The sequence below is a fragment of the Canis lupus genome, chromosome 1, assembly GCF_048164855.1.
Source record: "Canis lupus baileyi chromosome 1, mCanLup2.hap1, whole genome shotgun sequence".
In the NCBI taxonomy this organism is placed as follows: Eukaryota; Metazoa; Chordata; class Mammalia; order Carnivora; family Canidae; genus Canis; species Canis lupus.
Window position 1 is genome coordinate 111559740 of NC_132838.1, and position 17487 is coordinate 111577226.

Consider the following 17487-nt stretch of genomic DNA (forward strand, 5'->3'; position numbering starts at 1 on the left):
GGCTGCCGGCATGGAGCCTGCTTCTACCTCCTCCTGTGTCTCTGCCTCTCTATGTCTATCATAAATAAATAAATCTTTAAAAAAAATAATAAATTTTCCTGAATGCTATACTTTGTATTGTAGCTATGTAAGTAAATTAAATATCCTAGTTCTTAGTACATACATTTAATGTATTTGGGTGCAAGGGGCAAATGGTCTCTAACATATTCATGGTTAAAAATTCTGTGTACCCATAGAAATCAATGTGTGTATATATAGACATTCACATACATAGAGCAAATGATTCAAACATATTAACTGCTGGAGTAAAGTGTATATAGGAGATTTTATATAATTTTTACATTTTTGTAGCTTTAGATTGTTTCAAAACAGTAAGTTTAAAGAAATGCAAAATATAGAAAGCAAAATCTTATTTAGCGAGAACTACAAGTACCTATTCATGTGATTACACAAAAATCCCACGCTTGGTTTTTTCAGGTTAATATATTCTGGACATCTTCCAACATCCTTAACTACAAATTTACCTTCTCCTATTTGATGTCTAGCTAGCGTTCCACTGAATTAAATCATAAAATACTTTGGCAATCCAATTATTTGCTATTGTAAACAATGAGGCAATGACCATTCTTTTATATACATCTGCAGCAGATATAAATTTACTTCTGAAGATCAAAGATTCATCATTGGGGTTCTATTCCTTAATTGTAATCTAATATACCATATGAAATAAAGCAATCATGAGTTCTTGGTCAGGAAACTTTAGTCAGTAATTTTATTCATTTTTCACAGCTTGATAGCTCTAGTAAAAATAACAGTTACTATAAATAAGTATAAAATGTAAATTAAAGGGAAAATTATCCAAAAGCCTCCCTGACCGCCCCCCCCCCCAAAACTAGCTAGTATTTGGCAAATATCCTTTTCACACATTATCTTTAGGCATATGTTCAGTTTTAAAGACCATTTATATCACTTGGATCTCGGCAAGAGTTGCAAGCCATTCCTCCCGAATTTTAGTTCTATTCCTGTTATTATGGTCCCATGTTATCATTTTAACGGATTTGTTAGAAAGAGCTGAGGAATCCCTTTCCACTCTCAATACTTGATGGTTTATTACCAGCATGGACTCTCCAAACACATGATGATGTGCATCCTGACTGAAGCATTAACATTCTTCACTTTGAACGATTCCTGCCAGTGTGGACTTTCTGATGGTATTTAAGACGTGAATGGTGATTGAAGTCCTTACCACATATATCACATTTGTATGGTTTTTCTCCAGTGTGGACTCTCTGATGGGCTTGAAGACGTAAACTGTGACTGAAGCCCTTACCACACTCTTCACACTTAAATAGTTTTTCCCTAATGTGAACACTCAAATGGACCCTAAGATTTGAGGGGAGACTGAAGGCCTTACCACATTCCTCACATCTATGGGGTTTCTCTCCTGTGTGGACCCTCTGATGATGGCGAAGGTTCAAGCTCCTTCCAAAGCCTTTCCCACACTCCTCACATTTGTAAGGTTTTTCTCCAGTGTGGCCTCTCTGATGGTATATAAATTGTGAACTATATCTGAAACCCTTTCCACAGACATCACATTTGTAGGGTTTCTCCCCAGTGTGGACTCTCTGATGGGACTGAAGACCAGAGGACTGACTAAAGCCCTTACCACATACATCACATTTGTATGGTTTCTCTCCAGTGTGGACTCTCTGATGTACCCGAAAATCTATAGCCTGACTGAAGCTCTTATCACATTCCTCACATTTATAGGGTTTCTCTCCAGAGTGGACTCTCTGATGAGCATGAAGATTTGATCGCCAGCTGAAACCCTTCCCGCACTCCTCACATTTATATGGTTTTTCTCCAGTGTGAATTACTTGGTGCAGCTTAAGATTTGAACTATAACTGAAGTCCTTACCACACACATCACATTTGTATGGCTTCTCTCCAGTGTGGACTCTCTGATGGGTTTGAAGCTTTGATGACTGACTGAAGCCCTTCCCACACGTTTCACATTTGAATCGCTTCTCCCCAGTGTGGACATTCTGATGGACCTGAAGATTAGACGCCTGACTGAAGCCCTTCCCACACTCCTTACACTTGTAGGGTTTCTCTCCTGTGTGAACTCGGAAGTGGATATGAAGATCTGTATTACGGGTAAACCCTTTCCCACATGCCTCACATTTGTACGGTTTCTCTCCAGTGTGGACTCTCCGATGGCATATTAATGGCGAATTGTGACTAAAGCCCTTACCACAGACATCACATTTGTAAGGTTTCTCCCCAGTGTGGACCCTCTGATGTATGTGATAATGTGCAGCCTGGGTGAAGCCCTTACCACACTCCTCACATTTATAGGGTTTCTCACCCCTGTGAACCCTCTGATGAACACGGAGATTAACACTCCAACCGAAGCCCTTACCACACTCTTCACATTTATACGGTTTTTCTTCAGTGTGGACTCTCTGATGGCACTGAAAATTTGAACTTTGACTGAAGCATTTACCACACTCCTCACATTTATAAGGTTTCTCTCCAGTGTGAGTCCTGTAATGAATGATAAGTCCTGTGCTGCTACTGAATCCCTTGCCACAACTGTCACATCTATAGGACTTCTCTCCTGTATGGTGAGATTGATGAGGATGAAAAGTGCTCTTCTTGAAGCAATCACCAGATTCATGGTACTTATTGAGTTTCTCTCTTGGGCGAATTCTCTGATGCGTCTGCAAATGTGAGCTCTGACTAGAGCATTTCTCTCTTGTGTGAACATTCTGATGAAGTAGAAGCACCGAGCTATAATTGACACCCTTTCCACACTCACGACATGGATGAAATTCTTGTCTCGGAGGTATACGCTGATTAAAGCTATCACTAATGCTTTTGCCACATTTGTTGAAAATGTAAGGTTTCTGTTCTGTGTCAATGTTAATATGATCATTAAGTGGTGATTTCTTCATGAAGGCTTCAGATATATGCTGGTTATTTTTCGTATTAACTTGCTGACCTTTACTCTGATTCTGTGACTCGTGAAAGTATGTATTCCCAGAAGAGTCCTGGGTTCTTGAAATGGACAACTCTTGATTTGCAGTGTAAGCGGAGCCATTTCCTTTATGATTCATTACACTATTTTCATTTTCAGAAACCTGAATAGAATTGCCTTGTTGTAACTGGGAGCGCTTTCTCTGAAGACACCTGGTTAAATTACTTGCCACTTGTTTCCAGATTTGCCAGCAGGATAGTTCTTCATTTGAAAGGAATTTTAATGCAACTTTTCGAAGTGTCTCCATCTCATTTTGATTCTTGCTGCCTATAAGAAAAAGCAATATTCAGAGATGAAGGCAAGTAAATGCTTAGGTACAGAAATATCAGGATTTCACATCTAAGCCATAGCATAAAGCCTCATGTCTGAGGGTCAGGGGGGAGGGTTATGTCAGTACAATATTATTTATCCTTTTATGTTTTTCCATGCTAGTGGAAGCAAAGAACAGAGTGGGGTTTGGGGGATAGGGAGTCATGTCTGTATAGTATCATTTATCCTCTTATGTTTTTCTATGGAAGTAGAAGCAAAGAATGGGGTCAACAGACTCTTATCTACTAAGTATAAGTGTGACCCATTTAGAACCATAAATTTGATGGTTTGAGAGTTATAAGTTTAAAATCAAATGACTATAGGCCACAGAGACAATCCACACTCCATCTTACAATAACATCCATTAAAAGCCTACTAACCTGTTCCTTAGTAGGCTTATGACAAGAGGGATTCTACCCAGGTAGCCTATAAAAGCTGAGATTGTAGGCATTAAATGATGTTTTAGGTCCTGGCAGGAATCATCTCCCAAGAGTAAATTTGGGAAGTGAGTGGAATACTAACACTCATTGTTCTAAACCTGCTAGTCATTCAGGGCTCTAAAAAAGAAATGGAAAAGGGAAAACAAATCTTGTATGACCAAGAAAGGACCTGGGAGAAGGAAAGAAACAGAACACAGTGGAGACTCTCAAGGGCACCCTGAAAAGGAAGAGGAGAGTTAAGCTGGTGTGGAAGGCTTTCTCCCAGAAAGTTGCACAGCTTGCTTTTTCGTTCATTCCCTCCAGGTCCCCACTAAAATGCCTTCGTTACCACCTGATATAAAATAATTCCTCCCCACTCCCATACACCTTTGAGTCTCTACATTTGGCTTACCTGCTTTACTTTTCCCTACAGCACATATTACTCGACTTACTGCATACTTCCTAACTAGTTCTTATCTTTTTAGACCCATTAGAATGAAATAGTCACAAAGAAAACATGTGTTTTGTTTTCTTCATTACATTATCTCTAATAGAATTTTTGAAATTGTTGGGATGCATTAATGAACTATGGAACCAATTTCACAAATTGGACAAGGGGAAGGGGAAGGGAAAAGAAAAGAAGAAAGAAAAGAAGAAAAGAAAAGAAAAGAAAAGAAAAGAAAAGAAGAAAAGAAAAGAGAAAAGAAAGGAAAGGAAAAGAGAAAAGAAAGGAAAAGAAAGGAAAAAAAAAAAGAAAAGAAAAAAGAAAAGAGAAGATAGAACTAGAATAAGAAGATGAGAAGTATATCACAAGCAGTAAGGACACCACTATATGAAATGCTTGTTTTAGCTATAGACACACACATACACACATAACATTATATTCATGCTGGGTCAAGATATAAAATATTTGATTGAGGATCATGGCTAAAAATAAATGGAAGCCACTGGCTTAAAATGTTAGGGAGGGAGGCAGTACCAAGTCCTTAATAATTAATTTCCTTAAATGTAAAGTTACATTCTAATAACATAAGCTGAAAAAGTCTCAATAGGTGTGTACACATTTCTAGGTATGGTAGGCTAGTCAAATGGCCCCCTAAAGATGTCCATGCCCTAATCCCTGGAACCTGTGAATATGTACATGGCAAAAGAGACTTTAGATTGCATTAAATTAAGGTTCCTGAGAGGGAGATGGGAGGCAACCAGGCCCACCCTATGCATCTTTCCCTTTTGTTGGTTCTGATTTGTATTCTTTTTGGGGCACCTGGCTGGCTCAGTCAGTAGAGCATGTGACTTTTGATCATGGGGTTGAGCTGGAGCCCCACATGGGTATAGAGACTACTTAAAACTAAAATCTTTAAAAAAAAAAAAAAAAAGTAAGTCAATCGGAGAAGAACAAACATTCTATGTTTCATTCATACAGGGAATATAAAAAATAGTGAAAAGGATTAAAAGGGAAAGGAGAGAAAATGAGTGGGAAATATCAGAGAGGGTGACAGAACATGAGAGACTCCTAACTCTGGAAAACGAACAAGGGGGCAGCCCTGGTGGCTCAGCGGTTTAGCGCCGCCTTCGGCCCAGGGTGTGATCCTGGAGACCCTGAATCGAGTCCCGCGTTGGGCTCCCTGCATGGAGCCTGCTTCTCCCTCTGCCTGCATCTCTGCCTCTCTCTCTCTCCTCTCTGTGTATTCTCATGAATAAATAAATAAAATCTTAAAAAAAAAAAAAAGAAAACGAACAAGGGGTAGTGGAAGGGGAGGTGGGACAGGGTGACTGGGTGATAGGCACTGAGTGGGGCACTTGATGGATGAGCACTGGGTATTATACATGTTGGCAAATCGCAGTCCAATAAAAAAAAATATACAAAAAGAATAATGGCAGATATATATATATAATTTTAAGATTTTATTTACTTATTCATGAGAGACACAGAGAGAGAGGCTGAGACATAGGTAAAGTTTCAAGAAGCAGGGAACCTGGTGCAGGACTTGATCCCAGGACCCTGGGATCACGACCTGAGCCAAAGGCAGACACTCAATCACTAAGCCACCCAGGTGCCCTAGCAAATTTGTTTTCTTTTTGCTATAATACAATTATAATTTTAAGTGTAGAGCTTTCCTGAATTGTCATTCTAATGAATGCCAATTAAGTTAGAAGTGACAGTGGCCCTGGAAAGCCCAGCTGGTGTCTGGCGTCTTGGTGGGCAGTCTTGTGGAGGACTATGCCCTTACCCTGGGAAGTCGGTGTTTGGTGAAGCCAACTTCAGGTTGTTTGGTATCAGAACTCACTACAGCATGTAAAAAGCTTCTTATCAGCTAGTTAATACCACCAGGATGCAACCTGCACCGGAAAACTTTAGAAAGTCTGTAATTTTATTTCCTAACAAGGACCCTCCTCGTCTCCACAAGTACATCAGTGTCTTTTGATGTTTGGATATGTTCAATTTGAAACCACTAAACAACCACCATATATAGGTTTTATGATTATTTAGGCGTTAGAGAGAGGCGAGGGTGGTTAAGTGCAAAGCTGGCTGTATGAACGAGGCAGTTTCCACTTTAAATAGCCAACCTGAGCTTGTTTCAGGAGAGCTGATGAGCTGAAATGCCTGGCATACTGGCATCAGTAATTTCTCATAGTTTAGTTAGTTCACAGCATTCCACTGTGAACAGCTTTTATCTTCTAAGGTTAATCAGTATAAATATTTACATATTCAAAGATGTCTTAGAAATGAGACATTAGACATTCATCGGAATGTTCCAGAATGTTCCAGAACAATCCACTGGTCACACTAATGTGCTCTAAATCTATCAGCCATCTCTAGGAATAATAGAGATGTGATGTCTGCTGGTCTTTAGTATCTGTAAGCTTTTTGTTTTTAAGAATCTTTACAAAAGATAAGCCCTTTAATTTGGCCTCTTGTGACCTACAAAGAACATTTTAGGACAATTTTTGAATGTGTGGCATGATGCTGATGTTGAAGACATCAAAAACCTTTGAGAGAGGCACCTGGGTGACTAAGTGGTTGAGCATCTGCCTTTAGCCTAGGTCATGATCCTGTGGTCCTGGGATCAAGTCCTGCATTAGGCTCCCTGCAGGGAGCTTGCCTCTCCTCTGCCTATGTCTCTGCCTCTGTCTCTCATGAATAAATAAATAAAATCTTAAAAAAAAAAAAAAAAGAAAAAAACTTTGAGAAAAGGTGGCAGAAAATGCTACAAGATTTATTAAAAGAGAGATCTTCCTCCTCTCCCTGACCTCTTACTGTAGGAAGGACCCAGGGCCCAGTGCTTGGTTCTCATTTCTTCTCCCTGTGAGCTCACCTAGGCTTGTGGCTTTTCTCCTACACTATTGTGCAAAACTGAGAAATGACAGTAATTACTAGGGTCATCATTCCTGGTTAAATCTGCACTTAGTGAAACTTAGTAAGAACCAGTGAAGTATCTAACATCTTGAACATATCAAAAATGAAGTGACATAAATAGGGAAAGGAGAAAAGAAGGGGCACATCCATCTATTACTCACAGAACTCATCACCTATTTTATCACATTTGCAGACAACTTCTCCACTTCATCTTTCTTTCTTTCTTTTTTTTTTATGATAGTCACACAGAGAGAGAGAGAGAGAGAGAGGCAGAGACATAGGCAGAGGGAGAAGCAGGCTCCATGCACCAGGAGCTCGACGTGGGATTCGATCCCGGGTCTCCAGGATCGCGCCCTGGGCCAAAGGCAGGCGCGAAACCGCTGAGCCATCCAGGGATCCCTCCACTTCATCTTTCAAGCAGAAAGGAGAGCACACAAATTTGCTTGCTCTGGGAATATTGAATTTTTAATTTCAAAATCGTAGAACTGAGAAATATATAAATTTCAAGAGAAAGGAAAGGACATGGAGAAGTGAGGTAAAAAAATGAAGACAGGGCGGACAGGAGAAAGGAGGGGGGCAGTGAAAGGCGAGGTGGGAAGGAAATCAGCAGGCTTGGGACATGGACCAGGCATTCCTCCCATTCGGAAAAGGCTGGTATCACAATTCACTTCTACAAGGACAGTAACTATTTAAATAACCTATTCATTTAACAAGTGCACAGGATCACCTCCTATGCAGAAGGACCATCCGAGGCTTTGAGTAGACACAACAAATGAAACTGCCAAGATTCCTACTTCATGGAAAGACAGATGGTGAACAAGTAAATAAAAATGTGTTAGTAGGTCAGGAGCTGATCAGTACTTAGACACAAAATAAGGCAAGGTGAGAGGATGGAGAACGGGGAGAGGATGATGTCTTAAATGGCAGACACAGAAGACCTAGCTGATGCAGACAGATGAAATCCGAGCAAAGACCTTATTTAATAAGAGAGTGGCTGCGGATTCTATGCCTAGGCAGAGGGGCAGCTAGTCAAAGGCCCTGAAACAGCAGGGAGAACACTCCAGGGGAGCCAGGATGCAAGGAATGATCTGAACCAGGATAAAACCAAGGTTGATCAAAGGTGAACCTGGTGAGGAATTCAGATTGGGTAGGGTCTTGCAGGCCACAGGGAGGACTCTGAGTGAAATGGGAAGTTTTTGGAGGGTTTTCAGCATGGGAATCGCATGACTTCACTTGCTTTCTAAAGAATCACTGGTACCATGTGGACAACAGACAACAGGAATGCAAGGGAGGAGGCAGGGAGACCAACATGGAGGCTGCTGTCACAGTCCAGGAAAGAGAGGATAGTACTTGGACAAGGGTGGTAACCATGGACGTGGTGAGAAGCAGATTAGCTGGTACCTGAAGGAATAGTCACGTGGTCCTCACTGGAATACCCATTTCTTTGGGTTTCTCTTTCCATCATCCAAAGCTTTTCTTCTGCCTCCAACTGGGATACCATATCTGGCTTGAAGGGAAGATGTCCTATGAAAAGGTATACATTTTTAAGGTAAACACACAGCTAAAGTGTATTTTTGTCCAAGTTCTACAATCCTCAGAATCTCTAGTGATATTTTAGGGACTTTTCTGATCATGAACTGTAATAAATAAATTTAGGTCATGACCTAGGTCATGGCTAGATGGAGATAAAATTAGATTTAGCCAATGTCTGTTCTCATCCTATTTCCCACACTCTCACAGCACTTACTGCAAATAGTCAGTTTTGCTACAATGTGAGTAGGTCTTGATAAGGAACTCTAATAGTTTCTATCCTTATTTCATTTTATCCTATTTCATTTAAAAAAAAATGCCAGCACAAGATACTAAATTAATTCCATGATGCACTAGTGGGTCATGACCAAAACTTTAAAAAGTATTTAAAAGACACAGTATAGAAGCCCGTTTATAATTTATGTTTCCCACTTATAATTAATTTAAACAGGGTTTCTCAACTGAGGCACTACTCATATTTTAGACCAACTAATTCTTTGTCATGGGGGTTGTACTGTGCATTGTAGGAGGTTTATTTTTTTTAATTTTTTTATTTATTTATGATAGTCACACACACACACACACACACAGAGAGAGGCAGAGACATAGGCAGAGGGAGAAGCAGGCTCCATACACCGGGAGCCCGACGTGGGACTTGATCCCGGGTCTCCAGGATCACGCCCTGGGCCAAAGGCAGGCGCCAAACCGCTGCGCCACCCAGGGATCCCTGTAGGAGGTTTAGCAGCATTGGTAGCCACAAGGTGCCCGTGGCAAACCCCCCCCCCGCCAACTTGTAACAATCCAAACTGTCTCCAGACATTGCCAAATGTCACCTGGGGGAAAAATCACCCCTGAACAGAATTTTGCCTCAGCAGAAAGACCAAGATTGCAGTCCCAGGGATTAGAAAAACTTGTGTCTTCAGGGTTAGGGAACCAATTCAAAAGGTCCAGAGCTTTCAACAACTAAGGACACCGACTCTCAAGGGGGTGTCATAGGGCTCCTGTTCTCACCCACTGAGACCAAGTTCTTGAAATTCTCCACCATCACATCTCGGTACAGCTTCCTCTGGGTGGAGTCTAGCAGCCCCAGCTCCTCTATGGTAAAGACCACAGCCACGTCCTTGAACGTCACTACCTCCTACAACATCAAACACACACAACCTCAATCCCATAATCTCCAAAGAGGATTACCAAAAAATTGTTTTCAACCTAGAAGGGAACCCAGGCAGATTTTAGCCAGGCAGTTGTCCCCCATCAATGTCCCCTCCCAACCACCCAACAAAGCTTGGATTCTGTCAGTTTTTAATGTTTGCAATATTCACAGGTCTTCAATAGCCCTCCAGGACAGACACACAGCTCTTCTGTTGTTTCAATGTGTATGTTGTATCCACCTGCAGCATTCACAGCTGGTGAAGGCATTGAGGTCAAATTTCTTTTTTTTTTTTTTTTTTTGCCCCCCCCCCCCTTTTTTTTTTTTTTTGCAAATTTCAAAGTTTTAATTCTAGGACCCTGGGGAAATTCCTTAACTTCCCACTATCTCAATTTTCTCTTCTCTTTAATGATGTCTAAACCACAAGGTGTTTGAAAACATTAGATAAGTATGTATAAAGCTCATAGAATGGTGCCCGGCATGTGAGCAAATTGCTCAATAAATCCAAACAATTATTATTGTTAGAGTGTTTCATTCCATTTTGCAACCACAGAATATAACATTCCTTAGAAATCATGATTTATCTTTAATCAATCCAAATCATGTATAATTAGTTATAGATTTTTAATTGTAATCAACACTGCAAAGATCCTTTTACAGAGACCTTGGCTAAAAGTAGCAACTATAAGGTCATAGAATAAACACTTCCAAAATTTTCTAAGCACAATGGCAGATTTCCCTCTCAAAAGGTTTTCCCAATTCACCTTTCATGCAAGACAGTACAAGTGTTCCTGAATCTCTAGACTCTGGCCAAACAGGACATAACTCCTTTTTAAAAAAATTTTCGGAAATCTAAGTGAAATAAATAAATAGAAAGCCTTTGTTAACATTTGCACACATTTACTTATTAATGATCATTATTTTCATCATAAGTTTGCTTTGATATTTCATTTTACTCATATTCCAACTTGGTTTTTCCTCATCTTACTATCTTTATAAGAGCTATTAAGCCTTTCTCTAATGTATATAAACACAGATGACCTTTGAACAACAAGGGTTCGAATGGCATGGGTCTATCTTATATGAAAACTTTTTTTTTTAAAGATTTTATTTATTTATTTGAGAGAGAGAGTACACAGGCAGGGGGGAGGAGCAGAGGAAGGAGCAGACTCTCCACTGAGAAGGGAATCTAATGCAGGACTTGATCCCAGGACCCTGGGATCATGACCAATGCCAAAGACAGACACTTAACTGACTGAGCCACCAAGGTGCCCATTGGTTTTTTATAGTACTATAAATGTATCCTCTCTTATTATTTTCTTAATAATAGTTTCCCTTTTCTAGTTTATTTATTATAAGACACAACATAGGATACGTAGAACATACAAAATTTATGTTAACCAACTGTTTATGTTCTTGATAAGGCTTCTGATCAATACTAGGCTAAGGTCAAGTCTCTAAGGAGTCAAAGTTCTACATGGATTTTTAACTGTGGAGGAGGAGGTCAAATAACCCCTGCATTATTTGAGGTTCAACTATATATCCTGCCAGTTCCAATATTACAGAGTTAAGAATGCAAGTGAAAAAATCATATGGGAAAGTGAAAAGAGGCGGTTTGAAAGCCAAGTTGTAAGTGTAAATTTTTCTGGTCTATTTCAAATTTATATTATTTTTTCAAAGATTGTTTTGTGGGGGAAAAAAAGATTGTTTTGTGACATAATAAACATAAAACAAAACACACGTGCACACACATAGCCTGGCATACAACATGTACTCAAAATCTGTTTTCCACTAACTTTTCCAAGGAAGAGGAAAAAGATGTGCCTAATTTTTTAGAAATTAAATCATATCTGAGGAGACAGAAAAGAATGCCTTACCTGAAACTTGGTCATTTTCTCCTGCTCCTTCTGGGGAAGGTCAGAGTCCTGAGGAGGCATAACTGGGAAAGGACAAAGAAGCCATGAGATGCAGGCCAGGGGTGCCACAAGCCCATGTCGATCTTTGCAGAAATTATACAATAGCTCTCCTACTTCCAGGCAGATGTAGCCACATATAGCACGGTAAGCAGAGCATGGAGCAGATTGCAACTACTAAGTCTGTCAGCCTGGGGCCATTGGACAGTGAACAACTGTACAGTTCACTGTACAACCAAATGCAGTATCCCTACTATAAGAATTTCTCATCCTGAGGATGATAGAAAATGAATAGCACTGTTAACATGTAGATTTTTTTTTAAGTGGGTTCTACAGCCAAAGACCTAGGTTTAAATCCTAGAAATGATACTTACCATCTATATAACATAGGGGGTGTTAAAGAAAAAACTCTCCGTGCCTCATTGAGGTCATCTGCACATGAATATAAGAATTGCAAATCATACCCACCTCATAAGGTTGTTCCTCGGATTAAATGAGTAGATGGAAAGTTCAAAGAACCAGGAGTCCCTTTTTCTTGCAGCTGCAAAAAAGCAGATGATAGTCTGCATCATAAAGTCTTATCTGCAGATGTCTTTTCCATCAACAGCAAAAAAGACCTGAAAGATATCTGGACTATATGTATTAATGCTCTCCTATGAAAATAATCTTTATTCTCTGAAAATCCTAATTCTGACTTAAAATTCCTTCTTATCTAAAAATAAATAAGTACATACATTAATAAATTTCTTAAGAATTTGTTGCTCACCTAATAACATTTTATCCACACTGTTATTAGCATCATTTCCAATTTACTTCATGAAGTAAAAAACGATTATTGGTAAAAAGCCTTTTATCCTATGAACATGGAGGTAAAAAATAAAGATACAAAGTATCAAGACAGAAGATAGATTGAAAGGCTCCAACATTTGTCCAATAGAAGGAATATGAGGAAAAGAGAACAGAAGAAATGTCAGAGAAGTCTTAATTCAAAAGATAATTGCTAAGTTCATATACACCAGTTCTGAACAGTGTAAATAAAAATAAATACACTCCTGGGATGCCTGGATGGCTCAGTCAGTTAAGCATTCCACTCTTGATTTTGGCTCAGGTCGTGATCTCAAGGTCATGAGATCCAGCCCCACCTTGGGCTCTGCACTGGGCATAGAGCATGCTTAACATTCTTTTTTTTTAATATTTTATTTATTTATTCATGAGCGACACACACAGAGAGAGAGAGAGAGAGAGAGGCAGAGACACAGGCAGAGGGAGAAGTAGGCTCCAGGCAGGGAGCCCGACGTGGGACTCGATCCCGGGTCTCCAGGATCACGCCCTGGGCTGCAGGTGGCGCCAAACCGCTGCGCCACCGGGGCTGCCCCCATGCTTAACATTCTTTCTCTCCCTCTCCCCTGCCTCACTTCACTTCTAAAATATTTTAAAAATAAAAAATAAATAAAAAATAAAATAAAATAAAATATTTTAAAAATAAATACATCCTGGAGGATCCCTGGGTGGCTCAGCGGTTTAGCACCCTGAGGGCAAGTTGCCCTCTTGCCCTCCAGTTTAAAAAAGGTGGTGGTTGTGAGGGGCCATCATCAGATATCAAGTATGTGTTAAAACTCTACGTTTCTCAGAACGAGAACACACGCTGATTAAATTCAGTATCTGGGACAGACAACCGTTTTTTATTCCAAACCAGTTGAGAGCAAACAAAAAGAAACAAAACTGAAAAAAGGAGAGCAAAAGAAATATACAACGCGATCAATTTAAAAACAAATACATATAGGGCACCTGGGTGGCTCAGCAGTTGAGTGTCTGCCTTTGGCTCAGGGTGTGATCCCGGGGTCCCGGGATGGAGTCTCGCTCACATCAGGTTCCCCGGAGGGGGCCCGCTTCTCCCTCTGTGTCTCTGATGAATAAATTAATATTTTTTTTAGGAAAGTATATTTAGAATACACACACTGACACATGTTAACAAGATCAAACATGCCGCAGATTGGTGCAACAAACACTTGCAACATTTTCCCAGCAGTAATTTACTCAGGGAAGGAAACCCAATGAACTGAAAACGGAAGAGGACAGACCAAGAAAGTACTCTGGCTGGGAGGCACCCGGGGCGGCGGGTGGAGGAGCCAGGGGGTCCGTCCTTCCTCTCCTTTCCCGAGTCGGGGACTGTGAGGAAAGGGGCCCCGCGGCCATGGCCAGGGCGAGCGCGGGGTCCTCGGGCCCTCCCGACGGAGAGGTGGGTAAAGCTCGGGAAGAGCTCAGCGTCCGGGAGGACGACCGCAGGGCCGAGTCATTGCTCCCAGAGCCCCGGCCTCCCTGCCTCCCTCCCTCCCTCCCTCCCTCCGCTGGGGCTTCCAGGCCAAGGGGCGCGGGCGGCAGAACTCGCGTTCCCAATAGCAAGAGCCACCCCGCTACCCGTGCCGCCACCGTTCTAAGCTTTGAACACGTATCGTCCCGTTTCCTGCGAATCACAACCCTCCCGTGTTTTCCCGCTCGCTCGCTCCTTTGCGGAGGAAGACCGTAGGGCGCAAAGAACAAGTCGCCAGGTAGTGTACCGATGCGAGCAGCAGCGCCGCTTGGTAAGAGGGGGAGGAGAGCGTCTGCCCTCCGTGTCTCAGCCCTCGCCGGCGGCCGCGACTTCTCCATTCTAAGACGGCCGGCGAAGTAGCGACTAGTCCCACGCTCAGGCCGGGAGGGCTCCGAGGCGTCGGGGGTGGGGTGCAAGCCTGACTCACCTCCGGACTTCCGAAAACATGGCGGCCGCCTTGTTTTTCCGGGGCGGAAGTGCCTCCGACTCCGCGGCGCCCCGGAACTACATGTCCCAAGACGCCCCCAAGGGGAACAAGCGCTGCAGCGGATCCTTGGTTCCCGACAGAGTTGAGGACTACAGTTCCCAGAGCCCCCAAGAGGAGGGAGAACTATGTCAGCCCCCGTAAGCCACCTCCTTCCCCACCCTCTAGCAAATCTCCCCTTTGGTAGTTCGAGGACTGCAACTTGCAGAATCCGCGTTATGGTTTCTTATTTTGCAGGCATAAAGCAGTTCTCTGGCGCCAGTGAAGTTGAGTTTTTTTTTTTCCAATTGACAAAACATACTTAGCTGATACTCGAATAGTCAGTCTTAGAATAAAATAAGTTTGTAACAAGCAGATCACGTGAATCTTTACAAAATAAAATTGTATCCACTACTACTAGACAAAGAAGGGATAAAATGATAGTCTTTATTTTGCAGTTTCAGTCACTTTTTAGATCTTAAAAAAAAAGGATGAGAGATTTTTAAAAAGATGCAATGAAGACAGAATATATTGTAGATGTCAACTTTTGTGAATAGCACAAATAATTCAGAACTTGACTTTTAAGTTAACTAAGGCATACTCAGAGTAAAAAGACAAGCTTCAGAACACATGTATGATCAATTTCCCAACTGGGGGGTTTGCAATCATTCCTCAGATTTCTGAGTTTGAAGGATGAATACATTATTGTTAATTACATTTTTATGCAATGGTCGCTGTAAAGAACTATTGTTAATTGCTCAAATCTATGATAGAACTGATGTTTCAAAGAAATAAAGATGGGGAGCAGAGAGGAATACCTAGAAATATCCATATATTCAATACAATATATGTTTTCAGATCTTATTTACTGAACGTTAGGCAGGAAGTCAGGCATGACTGACTACAGGAGAATGGGCCTTAGATGTCCTGATGGAGAGCCCCAAACAAGGATTGCCCAGGGACCACCTTATCCCATCCTATTGATTTGTGTTTACAACATCCTGGCAGAGGAAGAGTTAAGTTTGTTGTGCTTGTTGCACTTGGGCAGAAAGCAGCCTCTTGTCCTTATTTGACCTATCTCCAGAATAGAAATAGTGTCGCAGTTTCCTACCCTGCCCAGGCATTTCCAATATATTTTGGGAAAGGACATGTGTAGTTGGCTAGTTATTATATAATCCAGGTCTGTCACTCAAATGTCAGGACCCTAAGACCAGCCCAAAAGAAAAAGTTGAGATAAGCCCACACCCTGGAGTATGTCCTGGGCAGGGGAGGTGCATTGTCTCTGTTGATTGGCTTACTCCTCCCTTGGAGTGTACTTACACAACTTCACTTTCATTTCACTGTCCTGCAATTCCTTTCTATGCCAGTGAAAAGGACTGAGGCTTCTTTTCCTTTTCCATCTACCTCTCAATAAAAAACATGTATTCCTTCCATTACACACAACACTCTCTTATGAAGTACTTAGTGTATGCTAGGGACTATCCCAAACACTTTCAACTCTGGGATTCTCTTGTCACAACTTTTTTTAGGTAAATATTATTATTTCCTTCATTTTACAGTTTAGGAGCCAAAGACAGAGGAAGGTTTAAGTAATTTGTCCATGTTGCTCAATTATCAAGCACTAAAGCCAAGTTTCAACATTTGGCATTTGACAATCAGAGCCTGAGTGCTAAACTACTCACTAGCCACATCTTGTATTATCTACATGAACAGATATTTCATTTCAATCAATTGATGATGCCAGAGAGATACAGCATGTCATGGAAATTCAGTTATTTTCATCTGTATTTCTATCTGGTGCCCTCAAGAGAAGTTCCAAATACTTTAGCATGTCACACAAACAGGAAACTTCCATGTTTTTTCCTCTTCAAATCCACTTTCTATTCATGTCCAGCCATAGAGAATAACTTGGACTTCTAAAAAAAAGCTTCTTTGTATCTGCTGTTCATTATATCATATCTAGTTGCTCCATTCACTTCCAGGGCATAGTCTTCATCTACAGCTTAAATATTCCTCGCTCCAGTAAGACTTCTTGTGGGTTTTTGTCTTGTACACTAATAAAAAGCAATATGTAGTAACAAAGACTACAGACTCGGAATCAGGCTGCTTAGGTTAAAATACTACTCCTGCCAATTATTCTGTGAACTCAGTCCCTTTTTTCTTCACTTGTAAAATGGAGGTAACAATCAGATTGATATGAAGAACGTATTGATAAATACCTGTAAGGGCACTGGAAACTCTGACTCTGTAAAAAGTAAATATTTTCCTCAGATGATGAAAAACATCAGTGAGGGATGGTTGGTTTAGTAACCTTGCTTTAAGATCATTAAAATACTACCAACAATTGTACATCAATTTTTAAATGCTGTGGGGAAAAAAAAAAACTGGCAGATTCTACAACCCGCTGAAAGTGAGATAAAGGATTACTAAAGTCTCTGTTATTCCCTTTTATCATTTTCTAAATCCATTTAAGGAAAAAAAATCCATTTAAGGAATTCTGAGTAAAATCCAACTGACCTCCAGGCCCATGTTGCAGGATGTTGGGCAGCTACACTAACCACAAACATTGAGGAACTTCTGCCAAGTCTCTGGCTGGGTGCAGAGCACACTGTAAAGAATGGGACACACCTGCAGCAAAGTAGCATGCACCGAAGGGAGAAACAAATCAAAAATTAAGATTTAGGGGCAGCTGGGTGATTCAGTGATTGAGCGTCTGCCTTCAACTCAGGTTGTGATCCTGGGGTCCCAGGATAGGGTCCTGCATTGGGCTCCCCGCAGGGAGCCTGCTTCTCTCTGTGTCTCTCATGAATAATTAAATAAAATTGTTTTAAAAACACTAAGATCTAGATGACTATACCAAGTCAAACTCCAAGAAACCAAATGCATAACTATTCCTCTTCAAAGTTCACTATTTCTATATCTCCTAGCTTATGTAACTACCATCCTCCTAGTTGCCAGGAATGAAAACCCTGAATTAACATTTATTCTCCTTTG

At 41.0% G+C, this 17487-nt stretch overlaps 1 protein-coding gene across 8 annotated transcripts; it reads right to left on the reverse strand.

Moving 5' to 3' along the window:
- Positions 1-742: 742 nt before the first annotated feature.
- On the reverse strand, positions 743-14518 carry ZNF227 (zinc finger protein 227). Of its 8 annotated transcripts, XM_072775111.1 has the most exons (8): positions 14278-14449; positions 13508-13625; positions 12188-12260; positions 11684-11745; positions 10571-10658; positions 9668-9794; positions 8528-8650; positions 743-3307 (listed from the first exon to the last, which is right to left on the reverse strand). In XM_072775111.1, the coding sequence occupies exons 6-8, from the start codon at positions 9699-9701 to the stop codon at positions 1173-1175; spliced, it is 2292 nt and encodes a 763-aa protein (XP_072631212.1). In that variant the 5' UTR covers positions 9702-9794; positions 10571-10658; positions 11684-11745; positions 12188-12260; positions 13508-13625; positions 14278-14449; the 3' UTR covers positions 743-1172. The 8 variants fall into 8 exon arrangements, with proteins under 8 accessions (XP_072631212.1, XP_072631185.1, XP_072631176.1 ...); XM_072775084.1 differs by lacking the exons at positions 10571-10658; positions 14278-14449 and adding an exon at positions 14458-14518; XM_072775075.1 differs by lacking the exon at positions 10571-10658 and having other exon boundaries at positions 14278-14480.
- Between the last annotated feature and the right edge of the window lie 2969 nt (positions 14519-17487).

What these genes read in the sequence shown, in the direction of transcription:
- ZNF227 (XM_072775084.1), bottom strand. Translation starts at nt 11,743, where the DNA reads ATGCCTCCTCAGGACTCTGACCTTCCCCAGAAGGAGCAGGAGAAAATG. An exon ending in CAAGAACTTGGTCTCAGTGG is followed by an intron (nt 8,651 to 9,667) that starts GTGAGAACAGGA and finishes ACCTTTTCATAG; the next exon opens with GACATCTTCCCTTCAAGCCA. An exon ending in CCACGTGACTATTCCTTCAG is followed by an intron (nt 3,308 to 8,527) that starts GTACCAGCTAAT and finishes TTTTTCTTATAG; the next exon opens with GCAGCAAGAATCAAAATGAG.